At 49.9% G+C, this 15200-nt stretch overlaps 1 protein-coding gene across 2 annotated transcripts in view; it reads left to right on the top strand.

The window, feature by feature from the left end:
* The first annotated feature begins 6068 nt into the window (after positions 1-6068).
* The window catches only part of RASAL3 (RAS protein activator like 3), a 52226-nt gene continuing 43094 nt past the window's right edge, over positions 6069-15200 (top strand). Inside the window, exons 1-3 of one of the 2 annotated variants that reach the window (XM_077329989.1) lie at positions 6069-6296; positions 10345-10756; positions 13722-13849. In XM_077329989.1, coding sequence (XP_077186104.1) covers positions 6291-6296; positions 10345-10756; positions 13722-13849 — 546 coding nt within the window. In that variant the 5' untranslated portion in view covers positions 6069-6290. The remainder of the gene's footprint in view (positions 6297-10344; positions 10757-13721; positions 13850-15200) is intronic. The other variant, XM_077329988.1, reaches the window with a different exon arrangement.

Here is a 15200-nt window from a genome sequence, read left to right as displayed (position 1 = left end):
AAAGAGGGCTATCGTGTCCCTCAACCTCCTTTTCTCCAGGCTGAACATTCCCAAGCCCCTCAACCTATCTTCATAGGGCTTGGTCCCTTGGCCCTAGATCATCTTCGTCGCTCTCCTCTGTACCCTTTCAATTTTCTCTACGTCCTTCTTGAAGTGAGGCCGCCAGAACGGCACACAGTACTCCAGGTGTGGTCTGAACAGTGCCGTATACAATGGGACTATGACAGCTTGTGATTTTGATGTGATGCCCCTGTTGATACAGCCCAAAATGGCATTCGCCTTTTTTACCGCTGCATCACACTGCCTGCTCATGTTTAGTTTACAATCCACAAGTACCCCAAGGTCTCATTAACACACAGTGTGACCTAGAAGCGTATCCCCCATCCAGTAGGCATGCTTTTCATTTTTCTGACCCAGATGCAGAACTTTACACTTATCTTTATTAAATTGTATCTTGTTCTCATTTGCCCATTTTTCCATTGTGTTCAGATCTCGTTGAACTCTGTCTCTATCTTCCAGAGTATTTGCCAGTCCTCCCAATTTGGTGTCATCTGCAAACTTGATGAGTAGTCCCTCCACCCCCTCATCTAGATCATTAATAAATATGTTAAAAAGTACCGGGCCGAGCACCGAGCCCTGAGGTACCCCGCGACTCACCTCTCTCCAGTCTGATGAAACACCATTGACAACAACTCTTTGAGTGCGGTTCTCTAACCAATTCCCTATCCACCTAACTATCTGAAAATCCAGATTGCAGTCCTTCAACGTATCCATCAGAACATCATGGGGAACCTTGTCAAAGGCTTTACTAAAATCCAAGTAAATGACATCAATTGAATTTTCGTGATCCAGCAAACCTGTTACTTGGTCAAAAAAGGAAACCAGGTTGGTCTGGCAGGACCTGTTGGAGACAAATCCATGCTGACTTCCTTGGATCACCAAATTGTCCTCCAGATGTTTGCAGATCACTCCCTTTAATATCTGCTCCATTATCTTCCCCACAACAGAGGTCAGACTCACTGGTCTGTAGTTTCCCGGGTCATCCTTCCTCCCTTTTTTGAAGATTGGGATAACGTTTGCTCTCTTCCAGTCCTCCGGGACATTTCCAGTCCTTAAAGAGGTCTCGAAGATGATGGACAAGGGCTGTGCAAGTTTTCTGGAAAGTTCTTTGAGCACTCTTGGGTGCATTTCATCCGGACCAGGGGATTTGAACTCATCCAGTGCAGCTAAATGCCTCTCGACAACCTCTCTATCCATGTTAACCTGCCACCCAGACACTATCCTTTGGCTATGGCCATCTCTAGATGTGCCTAAACACTTTGACCTGTGGGGAAAAACAGATGTAAAATAGGCACTAAGCCTTTCTGCTTTCTCTGCATCTTCCGTTAGAGTTTGTCCATCCGCACCCAACAGTGGGCCTGTTGCCTCCTTTACTTTACGTTTGCTCCACACATAAATGAAAATATTTTCTTGTTACAATGGGCTTCCCTGGCCAATCTTAGCTCACTCTCAGCTTTGGCCTTTCTGATGATTGATCTACAGTGCCTAGTAACCTGTAAGTATTCTTCTTTAGAGCTCTGTCCTTCCCTCCATTTCCTGAACATTTCCCTTTTCTTTCTTAGTTCCTCTTGAAGTTCTCAGTTCATCCAAATAGGCTTCTTAGAGCTCCTGCAGTGTTTTCATCTTTCTGGGATAGTCATTGATTGAGCATGCAATAGCTCTTGTTTGAGTAGCGCCCACCCTTCACATGCTCCCTTCCCTTCCAGCATTCTCGTCCATGGTATGACACTCATCATGTCTCTGAGTTTATTAAAGTTTGCCCTACGAAAATCCAACAGAGGAGAGCGACGAGGATGATCTGGGGCCAAGGGACCAAGCCCTGTGAAGGTAGTTTGAGGGACTTGGGAATGTTCAGTCTGGAGAAAAGGAGGTTGAGAGGGAACATGATTGCCCTTTTTAAGTATTTGAAAGGTTGTCATTTGGAGGAGGATGCTGTTCCCATTGTCTGCAGAGGAAAGGACATGCAGTAATGGGTTTAAACTACAAGTACAACAATATAGGCTAGATATCAGGAAACAATTTTTCACAGTAGAGTAGTTCAGCAGTGGAATAGGATGCCTAAGGAGGTGGTGAGCTCCCCCTCACTGGCAGTCTTCAAGCAAAGGTTGGAAACACACTTTTCTTGGATGCTTTAGGGGATGCTTTGGGCTGATCCTGCGTTGAGCATGGGATTGGACTAGATGGCCTGTATGGCCCCTTTCAACTCTATGATTCTATGATTCTAAGAAGAAGAGTTGGTTCATATATGTTTCTTTTTGCTACCCGAAGGAGTCTCAAAGTGGCTTACGTTCGCTTTCACTTTCCTCTCCCCACAACAGACACCCTGTGAGGGAGGTGAGGCTGAGAGAGCCCTGATATCACTGCTTGGTCAGACCAGCTTTCTCAGTCCTGTGGTTGCATGTGGGGGAGTGCAGAATCAAACCCGGCTCACCAGATTAAAAGTCTGCACTCCTAACCACTACACCAAGCTGGCTCTCTTGTTGTCCTTCATTGTCTTGGATGGTTTAGGATGCTTTGGGCTGATCCTGCATTGAGCAGGGGGTTGGACTAGATGGCCTGTATGGCCCCTTCCTATGATTCTATGATTCTATGATTGTGTCCTTTGTGAAAACCTAGCAGTTTGTAGCATAGATAGACCAACTGAAAGAGCATGACCCTGCCCATAATTAGTTCTACATAGATTGTTAATTCTACATAGATGATTATTACATAAGGAGACCAATTATGTGAGATCAATAAATTTAGTGAACAAAAGCTACCAGCCCCTTTTAGAGAGATGGCCCTGCTTTTGCTCCCTAGGACAGAAGAGCAATACGGTAGCATTGGGAGCAGCTGTATGGAAGTGTCTGTCCTGCATTGGATGCATCAGGGGTGTCCTGCACTTGTATGGAGCATCTGCCCTGCATTTGTTGCCTCCCAGCTTCATGGCAAGCCAGGGCCCAGCGGGAGGACCAGAAACGGCTGACGGGATTTCCTGATTGCTTCATGGGGCCCCCTTGTCCATGACCACATCCACCTTTGTGGGCAGAGGGGTTGCTTTTTTGCCAAATTTCATCCAAGGCTTGGGTTGCCAGCTCCAGGTTGGGAACCATCTGGAGGCTTTGGGAGTGAGATCGGGAGTGGGCAGAATTGGGGGCTATTTGTGAGTGATTTTTCGTAACCTGGCATCACTAGGCTGTGAGATCCCAAAGATGGGATATTGACAGCCTCTGTGGTTGCAAAATGCCCCTAAGGCAAGGGAAGGCTGAGTGAGGCCCCAAAAGCTGGTCACAGTCTGCATTGTCCTTTTGCCTCCTGGCTCCTTCCTTTGCAACATCTCCCCCAGGGTCTGACTGGGAAACAGCGTCTCAGGGATCTCTCTGTTTGCATCTGACAGTTTTAATTCCCATAACTTTATAACTGGAAAACTTATGAGTTGATCTCTAAGAAACAACTGTACTCAAATGTAGCTCTTATGATGTCTAGGAATTCATTTCTACAGCCTGACTCAAGCACATGGCTACACAGTCAGTGTGAGGGTGGCTGAAGTCACCCAGTGTCACCTCCTTTATTTCCTTCCTCATCCCATGCATGGATTTACACCCTCACATTTAAGTCACCCTTAGTGGTCAGTGCTTCCATTCACATAGCTTCTTTGGGGGAGTTCATTGGATTATATCTCCTTCTGTGATATATAACACCTCCAACCCGTCCCTTCCCTATTGAGCTTATTCCCATGGATGGCCCTATCCCATTGATTTTCCCTATCCCACCATGTTTCTAAATTGTCCTTGAGCACCCAGCAGCTCAGCTCCCCCCTCTGGACTCAGAGACTTCTAGCACTGCCATGTAGTCACCTACCATGTGCTTCCGTCTCCAGGAGCCCTTCCCCACCCCCCTTGCTCCTTCATTGCCACTCATGGCCCTCCTTCGCCATCCTGTTCTCACTCCCATGTTCCATTGGGCTCCTAACCTTTTGCCTGTTTGGACTTAGTTGTCTGGAACCAGAGTCTCCCCAACTCCGATCAGCCCCCCTCACCCCAGGTTTCATTTAAAAGCTGCTTTGCCACCATTTTGATAATAAGTGCTAGCACTGTGGTTTCTTCCAGGCTCAGGAGAAGCCTTTCGCTGCCCAATCTAAACCCTTCCTCCCTGTACCCCTTTCTCATCCAGACGTTGTGACCCCTAATCTCTTCGAGTCTAGCTGCCCATGTGTGTGGAATTCTGCCCTTGAGAGTCTGACTGCCAAGTTTCTACCTAATAACCCATTTTTCTCCTCCTGGACCACACAGCTACCTTTCTCAGCGTCATCAGTGCCAAAATGCACCACGATCACTGACTCTTCCTCAGCATCACTAGCTGCCTACACAGGCAGCAGGTGAAGACTGCAGACAAGTCACCAGGCATTCAAAATGCCTGCCACAGATCCTGCTCTCCATATTCCTAATAATCGAATTCCCCACCTCCAAATGTTCACACACCCCACCCCACGCCTGCAATTGTAGAGTGATAGCCATGGTATGACTATATATTGGTCTGTCATCCGACAAAGGGGTCCTGTTTAAAGGATCAAGTCCTTTCTCCTCTGCCCAGTAGGTTCCTGAAACCTCTGTCTCTGTCTCAGTTTCTCCAAATCGACAACCCTAGCCTCAAGGGAATGAACCTGCTCTCAGAGAGCCAAGAGCTCCGTGCAGTGAACACGCGCCTGCAATTTCTGCCCATTGGAGCAGATAATCATACATGGAGAAGCCACACCCCTCTGCAGTTGGCTTTCTGCCTTCCATAACTGGTTTGAGTATTTAGGGCTGAAAAGGGTTGTTTGTGTGGATTTCTGTAGCAGGAAGGAAACTGTGGTACGCCACCCTCCTTGCTGATGTGAAGCTGATGTGTCAAGCCTAGAGCGGTTCTCTCGTCTTGTCCCCCTTTGGCCTCCCATTGCTGAGCTCCAAGACTCAGCTCCCCTGTTTGAAGCCCAGCTTGAAAGTGCTGGCTGCAATCGCCAGGGGACCTTATGGAGCCAGACCTTTCATGAGCTCTCCAGTTCAGACTGATGAAGGACCTTCCGCATAACCTCACAGAGTTGACTGAGACAAATGCACCTCTTCCTTTTCATCCAGCCAAGTTTTGTTCATGCAAGCCTGATCTGTACTAGCTTCCCCAAAGAACCTAATTGTATCCCTTGGAGGACTTGGGACAGCACAATTTGAATGGGGAATAGCAGTCCTTGAAGCCTTGAGATGGATGGACAGTAGGTGGGTCTTAGTGTGTCTCACTGGCCATCTTGGAAGGCCTCATGCCTTCCCACACTGCTCTTCCCAGCTCCAGTGCTGAAATAAATAGCCTCGCCAAACGTCCTGCTCCAGTTGTAGGCCAGTGCCCTCCAAACTGAGAAGCACACGGGACCTGGTATCTGGCCCACCCCAAGTAGCCATGAAGGCATTCTACCGGCTGACACAGAAATGAGCGAGGTCAAAATGCACAGAGAGCTGCTGTGGCTAACTGACAGGTCAATGCTGTCCCTGGCTTCCAGATGCAAAGTGCCTCAGTCGCCCCACTGGGGATCCTCCAGTCTCAGTGGTGAGAAGCTCCCAGGGAAAAAGCACCTTGGCTCTTGCCCAGCAGTTGCATACAAGGGCTCATGGCTCTAGCAACGACTGTCTCTTAAATGCAAGAAAGTGCCCATGAGCAGACACAGGCATGCTTGAGTTCCAGGACAAATGTAGAGTCCAGCTGGTCTTAAAGGTACCCCTGGACTTCTGTTGCTTCAGACCAACATGGCTCCCCACTTGAATCTATGCTCGAGTTCCAGGACTCTGCAAGTCATCTCCTTGCGCCTGTTCATATGCCACTTGGACTGTAGGACTTCAAGGTTCTGGAAGACAGCCCAGAAGAAGAAGAAGAAGAAGAAGGCAGAGCCAGCCTCCACTAGCTCTGTGGGCTGAGGTGAAGGATGCAGTCTGGGCGTCTCCTTCCAGATCTGACGGCTGCATGGCTTGGCCTCCCTCTCTGCAAGTAGCAGCTTGGGTGCTACTCGGGCAAGGAGAGGTGAGATTACCATCTTACTGCAGATCACATGTGAAACTTGCAGAGTGCAGGGTAAGCAGGAAAGGAAACCAGTCAGACAGACAGAGAGGTGGTGAAGACAGGAAGGGCCCTCTGATCAGTGCGCCAGGAAGCCAGGCGGGTTGTGTGCAGCAGTCCATGCCAGAGAGTGAGCAAGCCACTGGTTGCTGGAGTCCTGTGGAAGGGACATGAAGGTATGTGCAGAAGGGCCAGGGAGAAGAAGCACTCATCTGCCCCTGTTTGCTGTGGGAAAGCCAAGGGGACTGGGAAAGAAAGGACAGAACTGGCAGGGACTTGTGAGAAGGGGGTGCAGAAGAGAAGAGGGGGCCTCAGGTGTCCCCTTCCACCCTAGTCTCCACCCAGGAAGGGGCCACCCATTGCTTTGCTTGCACTCCATGCTCCATCCTGGGAGATTAAGCTTCCTGTTCCCACTGAGTTGGGAGGGTCCCAGCCTAACTGTTCTTGTGGGGGCATTGTGAAGATAAAATGGAGGATGGGCTCCTGGGCGGGATCAAAATGAAGTGCCAACTTCATACATCTGGTGGGATATTGGGGGGGGGGGGGGAGATTATTTCTAGAATCATAGAATCATAGAGTTGGAAGGGGCCGTACAGGCCATCTAGTCCAACCCCCTGCTCAACGCAGGATCAGCCCAAAGCATCCTAAAGCATCCAAGAAAAGTGTGTATCCAACCTTTGCTTGAAGACTGCCAGTGAATACTTTGTATCTATAAAACTTCTCCAGTACCACATTTCAAATGAATAAATGTTCTGTCCGCTTTCTTCAATGTCCAATTGTCACATCCAGTGAGAACCGGTGTGGTATAGTGGTTAAGAGTGGTGGACTCTGTCTCTTCCACAAAGCTGCCAAAGAAGACTGACCAAGAGACCTAAATGCGCTGTGTTGCAAAAATACTGATTGTTGTTGTGATGACCTTTTTCAGAGTCACTGCCCCATGTAAACCAGTTCAATTTGTGAAACAACCTTCTAGTTTGTATATGTTTCTGGCTGAAATGGTCTAGATTTGTGCTTCTGGCTGGGGACTTTGGTGGGCAGCTGGAGGTGCTTGCAGATTTTGTCAGAAGGAAAAATCTATCACGATGCTGTGAAATTGTCAGGCAGCATGGATGCTAGATGCTGCTGATGGATTACTAGGAATCTTTGCTGTTAGATTCAGAGGCTGTGGTTATTCATATTTTCATATATTTCATAATTATTCATACTATCATATTTTGTGATTTGCTTATTGATTAATCCACCTTGATTCCCAGTGGGAAGGTATAATTCCCCTTTCCTTGAGGCCCAGTGCTGTTTCAGACTGCTTTCCACCCACTGTTTGGTGTTTCCCAGTACAAGGCAGGGCAAACACAGCATGTCCATCACAAAACCCTGGACAAAGAGGTCCTAAGACATTTTGCTTAGCAGAGTGGGGCACTGACATCAAAATCACAAGATTATTATTATTATTATTATTATTATTATTTAATTTTTAGACCGCCCTTCTCCCAATAGGTCTCAGGGCGGTTTACAACATAAATAGTTAAAACACAATAAAATCCCCATAAAAACCCCAATTAAAAGTTACATATAACATATCACATAACATATAGCGGCGGTGGTCACAATTCTGATCTTAGTTCAGCCCGGTGGAGAGAATAATGTTCAGAAGAGGGTGGCACCAATACAATACATCTAACCATGATCTCGGTGTTAGAGATCTCAATATTGGAGGGGATCCTCTGATGGATTAGTGGGAGAGCTGCCCTGGCCTCAACCATATGCCTGGCGGAAGAGCTCCGTCTCACACGTCTTACACAGACACAAGATGTCACAGTCCCATTGTATACGGCACTGTTCAGACCACACCTGGAGTACTGTGTGCAGTTCTGGAGGCCTCACTTAAAGAAGGACGTAGATAAAATTGAAAGGGTACAGAGGAGAGCGACAAAAATGATCTGGGGCCAAGGGACCAAGCCCTATGAAGATAGGTTGAGGGATTTGGGACTGTTCAGCCTGGAGAAAACAAGATTGAGAGGGGACCTAGAATCATAGAATCATAGAGTTGGAAGGGGCCATACAGGCCATCTAGTCCAACCCCCTGCTCAATGCAGGATCAGCCCTAAGCATTCTAAAGCATCCAAGAAAAGTGTGTATCCAACCTTTGCTTGAAGACTGCCAGTGAGGGGGAGCTCACCATCTCCTTAGGCAGCCTATTCCACTGCTGAACTACTCTGACTATGAAAATTTTTTTCCTAGTTTAAACCCATTACTGCGTGTCCTCTCCTCTGCAGCCAACAGAAACAGCATCCTGCCCTCCTCCAAATGACAACCTTTCAAATACTTAAAGAGGGCTATCATGTCCCCTCTCCAACCTCCTTTTCTCCAGGCTGAACATTCGGAAGTCCCTCAACCTATCTTCATAGGGCTTGGTCCTTTGGCCCCAGATCATCTTCGTCGCTCTTCTCTGTACCTTTTCAATTTTATCTACGTCCTTCTTGAAGTGAGGCCTCCAGAACTGCACACAGTACTCCAGGTGTGGTCTGAACAGTGCCGTATACAATGGGACTATGACATCTTGTGATTTTGATGTGATGCCCCTGTTGATACAGCCCAAAATGGCATTTGCCTTTTTTACCGCTGCATCACACCGCCTGATCATGTTTAGTTTACAATCCACAAGTACTCCAAGGTTTTGTTCACACACAGTGTTACCTAGAAGCGTATCCCCCATCCAGTAGGCATGCTTTTCATTTTTCTGACCCAGATGCAGAACTTTACACTTATCTTTATTAAATTGCATCTTGTTCTCATTTGCCCATTTTTCCATTGTGTTCAGATCTCGTTGAACTCTGTCTCTATCTTCCGGAGTATTTGCCAGTCCTCCCAATTTGGTGTCATCTGCAAACTTGATGAGTAGTCCCTCCACCCCCTCATCTAGATCATTAATAAATACGTTAAAAAGTACCGGGCCGAGCACCAAGCCCTGAGGTACCCCAACATGATAGCCCTCTTTAAGTATTTGAAAGGTTGTCACTTGGAGGAGGGCAGGATGCTGTTTCTGTTGGCTGCAGAGGAAAGGACACGCAGTAATGGGTTTAAGCTTCAACAATATAGGCTAGATATCAGGAAAACATTTTTCACAGTCAGAGTAGTTCAGCAGTGGAATAGGCTGCCTAAGGAGGTGGTGAGCTCCCCCTCACTGGCAGACTTCAAGCAAAGGTTGGATACACACTTTTCTTGGATGCTTTCGGATGGTTAGGGCTGATCCTGCGTTGAGCAGGGGGTTGAACTAGATGGCCTCTATGGCCCCTCCCAACTCTATGATTCTATGATTCTATAACACCCCCTCCCCCCCACACACACACACCATTCTGGCCCTAGACAAATGCTGTGCATGAGTGCCCCTCTTACAAACCTTGAGAGGATATGGGGCTGGCCATCTGACAGGAAACACTCCCCACCACGGGAAGGAAGTCAGGAAAGGAAACAATGCTAGCAAGATCCCCTTGGTGGCAGACACAGCATGCTTCCCTTCTCCCGATCTTGTGGCAGGTAGGTGGTAAGACAACGTATGTGGTTTGGACCAGAGCTGATTTCTCAGGAAGGAAGCCCAACAATTACAACTATTGCAAATCCAAGGCAAGTGTGTTCTTCGCAGGAAATGCCCATCGGTTACCTACGCTGTAAGAAGCCAATAGGTCTGTCGACTTAGAATCGTAGAACCATTGAGTTGGAAGGGGCCATGCAGGCCCTCTAGTCCAATGAGGGCTAGATTATGTTTCGGCAGCTTCCCAAGTCCAGCATTTCTCCAGCCAGGCTCCTTGTACAGAGAGGGGCAGGACAAAGTTATGTCTTCACCCCTCCAGCGACACCCCCCCTGCCCCACCTCTGTGCAGAGGAAAAGAGAATCTCCTCCTCCTCCTCCTCGAGGGATGCCTTCGTTCCGCTGCAGCAGAAGCCATCGGTGCACCAGCCTCCGTCTTTGAAAGCCAGGAAGAGGCACCTGACGCAAGAAGCCAGGGGTTGTCTCTGGCTTTTCATGGTGTTTAATATTTGGGGGATTAATATTTGGGAGGAGGCCCAGGCTCCCCTGCTTTGCCCTTGGGCCAGTCACTGTGAAGAGGAAATGGAGTTGAGGTGAGGACAACGAGACATAGATGGAGGGACCAAATAAATAAATGAACTCCAGCCCCTGCTGTCGCTCTTTTCCTGCCATCGTCTCTGTGTACTCTTTTCTGGCAGATGGAGGCCTCTTGCCGGCCAAGGCACAGGGCAGAAGCCCCATCCTTGCTGAGCACCTACCGCTGGCAGACAGTTCCCCAGAATGGGGAGAAGGAGCCAGAGCTTGCCTCCAGCCCAGCACCAGGGACCACGGGCAAACAGCAGAGGCGGAGGAGAGGACAAAGCCAGGCGGAAAGCAAACTTCCCGAGCCCAGCAGAGAGCAGACAATGCTGGCAGCGTCCCCCCCAGACAGCCAGGCTACTGCCAAGAGATCTGTTTTCCGGAGGGCTTTCTCGACCCCAACCAAGATGCCAGCGGCTCCAGAAGGAGGCAGTAGGCTGAACCTGCGGAAGTATTTGCGCTCCGTGTCCCGCTGGAAGACCCAGGAAGCTGCATCCCAATCAGACAGGGAAACGAAGGAAGCCCGCCAAGGTAAGACTATGGCAGGGTCCTGGACAGGATGGAGGCGATGCCAAGACGGTCCAGGGTCCAAGTGGGCTTAGAAATACTGCCTTCTTTCCACTCGATAAATCAGGCCAGTCCTTACTGCACGTTGTGCTGAGAGGGTGGTTTTATGACAACTTGGTATTAATAAAGCAGTTTTGTGTACTCCATACTTCAGCAACCGCACAGCTGCAGAGGTCACCTACGGTGGGATTCAGCATCCTCCATACTCCTTTTCCCCATGGAAAAAGTGAGGGTCTGGTGGAGAGGGGTCGTTATCCCCCTCCCCAAAGGCAGCACTTCCCACAGTCCTTCCCTTTGGAGGAGAGGGAACATGGAAGACTTTGTTTCCATTTGATTTATCTTATGTACAGAAGGGTCTTTTCACTCACTTGTCTCCCATGAAGGACCCGAGGCAATTAACAAAGAGAGCTAAAACCAATGCCGATTCATTCCAATTAAAAAAGAAAGCATATTCCCAGAAGAAATGCAGCACAGCCAAGCAAAGGCTCTCTTAAAACAGTTTGCCTCCCTCGCCCAGCGGTGGAAAGGGCTGCCAAGCTGCAGCATACTGCCGGCCCCCCTGTTTTGTACCAGAAGACGCTTTCGGGTTGTCTTAAAGGGCAGCCCCCCGTAGAGCAGAGTCAAAGCCTCACCGCTGGTGTAGTGGAACGGTGGTCCCCAACCCCCAGTCTGGGGACCAGTACAGGTCCGTGGATCAGTCGGTACTGGGCTGCGGCTCCTCCTCGCCCTCCTCCCTGGCTGCTGCCTCGGGGGCTGCCCTGCCACTCTGCTGCTGGTTCACCTTTGGTGCTCTCCAGCGGCCGCCATGGCTGGGGCTCCCCCTTGGCATGGCACTGTGCAGCTGCTGCTGGCAGTGCACCCCAGCGGGCGGCGGGAAGTCAGAGGCGCCGGCGGGAAAGCAAATGGAGCAGGGGCTCAGGTGGCAGCGGCAACGTCCCGTGGCAAAAGACTACCCTTCTCCCCTGGCCTCAGTAACATTGTCAAGCGTTGACCGGTCCCCGGTGATAAAAAGGTTGGGGACCACTGTAGTAGAACATAGCCGCACTTTCAAGGCAGAGAGTCTGGCTTCCCGCTGGAGGGACAACCCCTTCTCCTCACTCCCTCTGCTTTTCCTCCCGCCTGTGACACTTGGGCCTCTTCCTGACTCGCAGTCTGAGAGCCCCGGACACCAGCCCGGGCCCCTGGAGAAGAGACAGGCCGACAGACAGCTGAGAGCGAGAACTAACTTTTAAATGCCCCATGGCTCACGAAGGCCTTGGACTCCAGGGCACCTGCCAAGCTCCCTGCTACAGCCATGTGCAAGACAGAGCTAGGAGTGGTGTAAGGATTAATGGGGCACCAGCAGTGCAATTGCGGGTGGGGGGGGGAGAGCAGCTGGACTGGGGACACAGCCTCCCCCCCTCCCCCGTGGAAAGGGGTGTCACTCTGAACATTCTTAAAGAAGGGAAATGAGGGAAGCAAGAGTCCACGGTTCTAATCCGTGGGGGGAAGGCACGCGGGGGACCCATAGTACATGCTCTGTGTGCCCCATGGACAACCCGGTCCCAGACAGAGCCTCTCTTTCTTCTTTCTGATCTCAGATGCTCAAGGAGCAGAGAACACAGGCCCAGGCGACTGTGGTGAGAAAGATATTCTGCACATGGTCCGAGGTGCATGTTATTTTGCTAAGCACATTGTAGCAAAGTGACTTGCAAAGAGCAATTAAGCACAAGGCACTCAGAGACTGAGCCTGGGCATTCGTTTTCCTCTCCTGATCTCATGGGAATAGTCCCTGTGAATCAAAGGTGCTGCCCACCCCCACCCCCCACCCCCAAATAGCACCGCACCACAGGATGAGCTACAGAAAACCAACCAGGCTGCAAAGGGTGTAGAAGGTTCCACTGCAAAAGGTTTCCGTTTCCTTTCCTAAATGTTCACCACAACTCTATGCAAAGACCTATTCTGTTGAGGGCTGCCTAGTGCTGTGCAAGGAATGGGGGTGAGTCCAGCAGGGCTCCTGAGGCAGGCGGATGGTCTTCCTTCTGTGGGGATGCCGGCAAAGCTTTGTGGTGTGACTATGGCACAAATTGCCCCAACACTCAGCCTCAGAAAGACCGTTGCCTCCCTGGGTGTCAGCAGCTCCCACCGGCTCTGCCAGCCCCTCCCTCCCTCCCTCCCTCCGCCCCTGGATTTCTCCACAAATGCAGGCAGGATCCCAGCCAGGGGCAGGAGGGAACTGGCAGCCACCCCCTCCTTTCCCTTGGTCACTCCCTGCGCATACTTGACAAGCAGCTACGGTTAGCATCTAGGGAGGAAATCCCAGCAGGTAGAAGGATCAGAGGAGGGAGGGAGACAGGCTGGATCCTCCAGCACCCTCTGCCCTGCCCCCTCCCTGCACAGCACCTTTTGTCTCTTTCAGATCCCATTTGCATTGCTCTCTACTTTGTTCATGGTAGATCTAACTAAGGTTTTGATACTAACTCACAAGTTAAACCAAATCCAGTTTACTCTCACTCATTCATACAATGGGATGTACCAAAACGGGCTGGTTGTGAGGGTAAGGAGAACTGAGGAAGCATTCATGGATGCTTAATCAAGAACCAGGCTCCATGGCCTTGATCTCCATTGCTAAGGTCTTGTCCATTTTGACTGAACTGGCAAGTGATGTCGCTCCCTCCCTCCCTCCCTCCCACAGTCTCTGGCTTCCCAGCAGCCCTTCCGTGATTCAGGCCTCTGTCCCCTGGGTACCCATCAGGCAGGAACCGGCACCCCAGAAGGCAGCATAGGCATGGGGAGCAGGGTGGGGACAGGCCAGTTTGGGCCAATTCACCACAATAGGCAAGGCTTATTTAAAGAGGAGAGGAAGGTATTCTGCACCCTTTGTTTATGAGGTCCCATGATCTGGATAAGTTCTGCTTGCTTTGCCATCTCTCCCTGTTTCTTACATTAGGGGCAGATCCTGCTGCCCAGCTGACTCTGACGGCTCTGGTTGTTCCCACTCCTGATGCTCCTCTCTGGGATGTGGCCAACGTGTCTCTCCTGGATCGGCAGTTAGTGCTCTTGGGCAGAGATGAAGAGGTAGGTTGAGTTCTGCGGTGGAAATATTCCCTGTTTGCGGCACTGTGGGACTGGGGAAGGTGGCATGCCTAACCTCTTGGCATACCCAGACGGATCGAGCTCCTCCGATGCATGCGCTGGGCAGTGACTCAGCCGGCAACCTGTGGGATCCTCTTGGGGTTTGGCTACTGGGAGATTTCATGCTGGGACCCCCCGATTAGATGGAAACCCTCTTCTCTTCTGCCCCTGCATGGATATCCATCTTCACGCTATGCTTTGGCCACGCAAAAGAGTCCCTGGGCCTCATGAGGCCGTAGAGTGAGAGAGAACTGAGTCAGAGAACCGGAATGTAACATGTTTAAGGCACTTCCCTTGCAAAAATGTTTAGCAACCGAGTTCTCCTGGATTTATCTTATGAAAGGGAAATCAGGGAATGAGAACAGTTCCCAGAAAGAACATCTTTTATTACGAAGGTATTTTCTTTAACAAATTAGACAGAACAAAATACAGGCATGAAAAAGTTGACCCTATTATTACTGTGCGAATAAATGCTAAACTTATCAAAGTACCTAGAACAGTTTTTAACAAGCAACAGTTTAAAAAGTAAACCAAGTTGCAGCTGTTTGTCCCTGTGCTTTCGGGGATAATCAGAAAGCCCAAGTTGCCCACCCAGAAATCTCACCTGCTCTTCTTCTGAGACTCCCATCCCAAGAAATCTGATTGAAAACGCTACTGATTTGCCCTTATGCACAACGTCGTTGACAATCTGCCACACACCTGAAACCGATCTGCAAAAAGCGCTTCCTTGTAGCGCTTTCAGGGAAATCCCCAAAAGTGGATTCACCCTCCGGAAAGCGATACACTCCTGCAACCAATCTGCAACACTAGCGAAAAAGACCTGTGCATTAACATTGTTGCGGTTTCTACAAAGTCCCTCCCCCTGGCTCTCTCCTCTGATCTTCCGGCGAAGCGATCGCCATTTTTTTTTTCTCCGAGCGAGTGGGGATAAACGCACCAGCGAGCCTCTTTCTGTTTAGAGGCTTCCCCGGCTTCAGTCCCTCCCCAGAGTCACTAAGCACAACAGCCCGTTTGCTGATGTATTTTCCCTTTATTTTTTACACTTTCAGCCGAAAATCGGGCCCGTGAGAGGGGGGGGGATTTTTTTTTTTCACTCGGAGGGAGCGTGGCAACGATGAAATGACAGCTCAAACACACCAGGCAGCTGGATGGGTCTCCCCATTGCAACGAATCAACACAGATTCGTTGCAATGGGTCTGTTTTTTTTTTTTTTTTTAAACCTTCTTAAAGGGAAAGGGGCTGTTTGGGAGCATGCTAACGGCAGCCCATTGGCTGCTTGACGGCCAGGGGCGGG

Source organism: Paroedura picta, chromosome 3, assembly GCF_049243985.1.
Source record: "Paroedura picta isolate Pp20150507F chromosome 3, Ppicta_v3.0, whole genome shotgun sequence".
Classification (NCBI taxonomy): Eukaryota; Metazoa; Chordata; class Lepidosauria; order Squamata; family Gekkonidae; genus Paroedura; species Paroedura picta.
The sequence above is the reverse complement of the archived record's forward strand: the minus strand, read 5'-3'. Positions and strand labels throughout refer to the sequence as shown.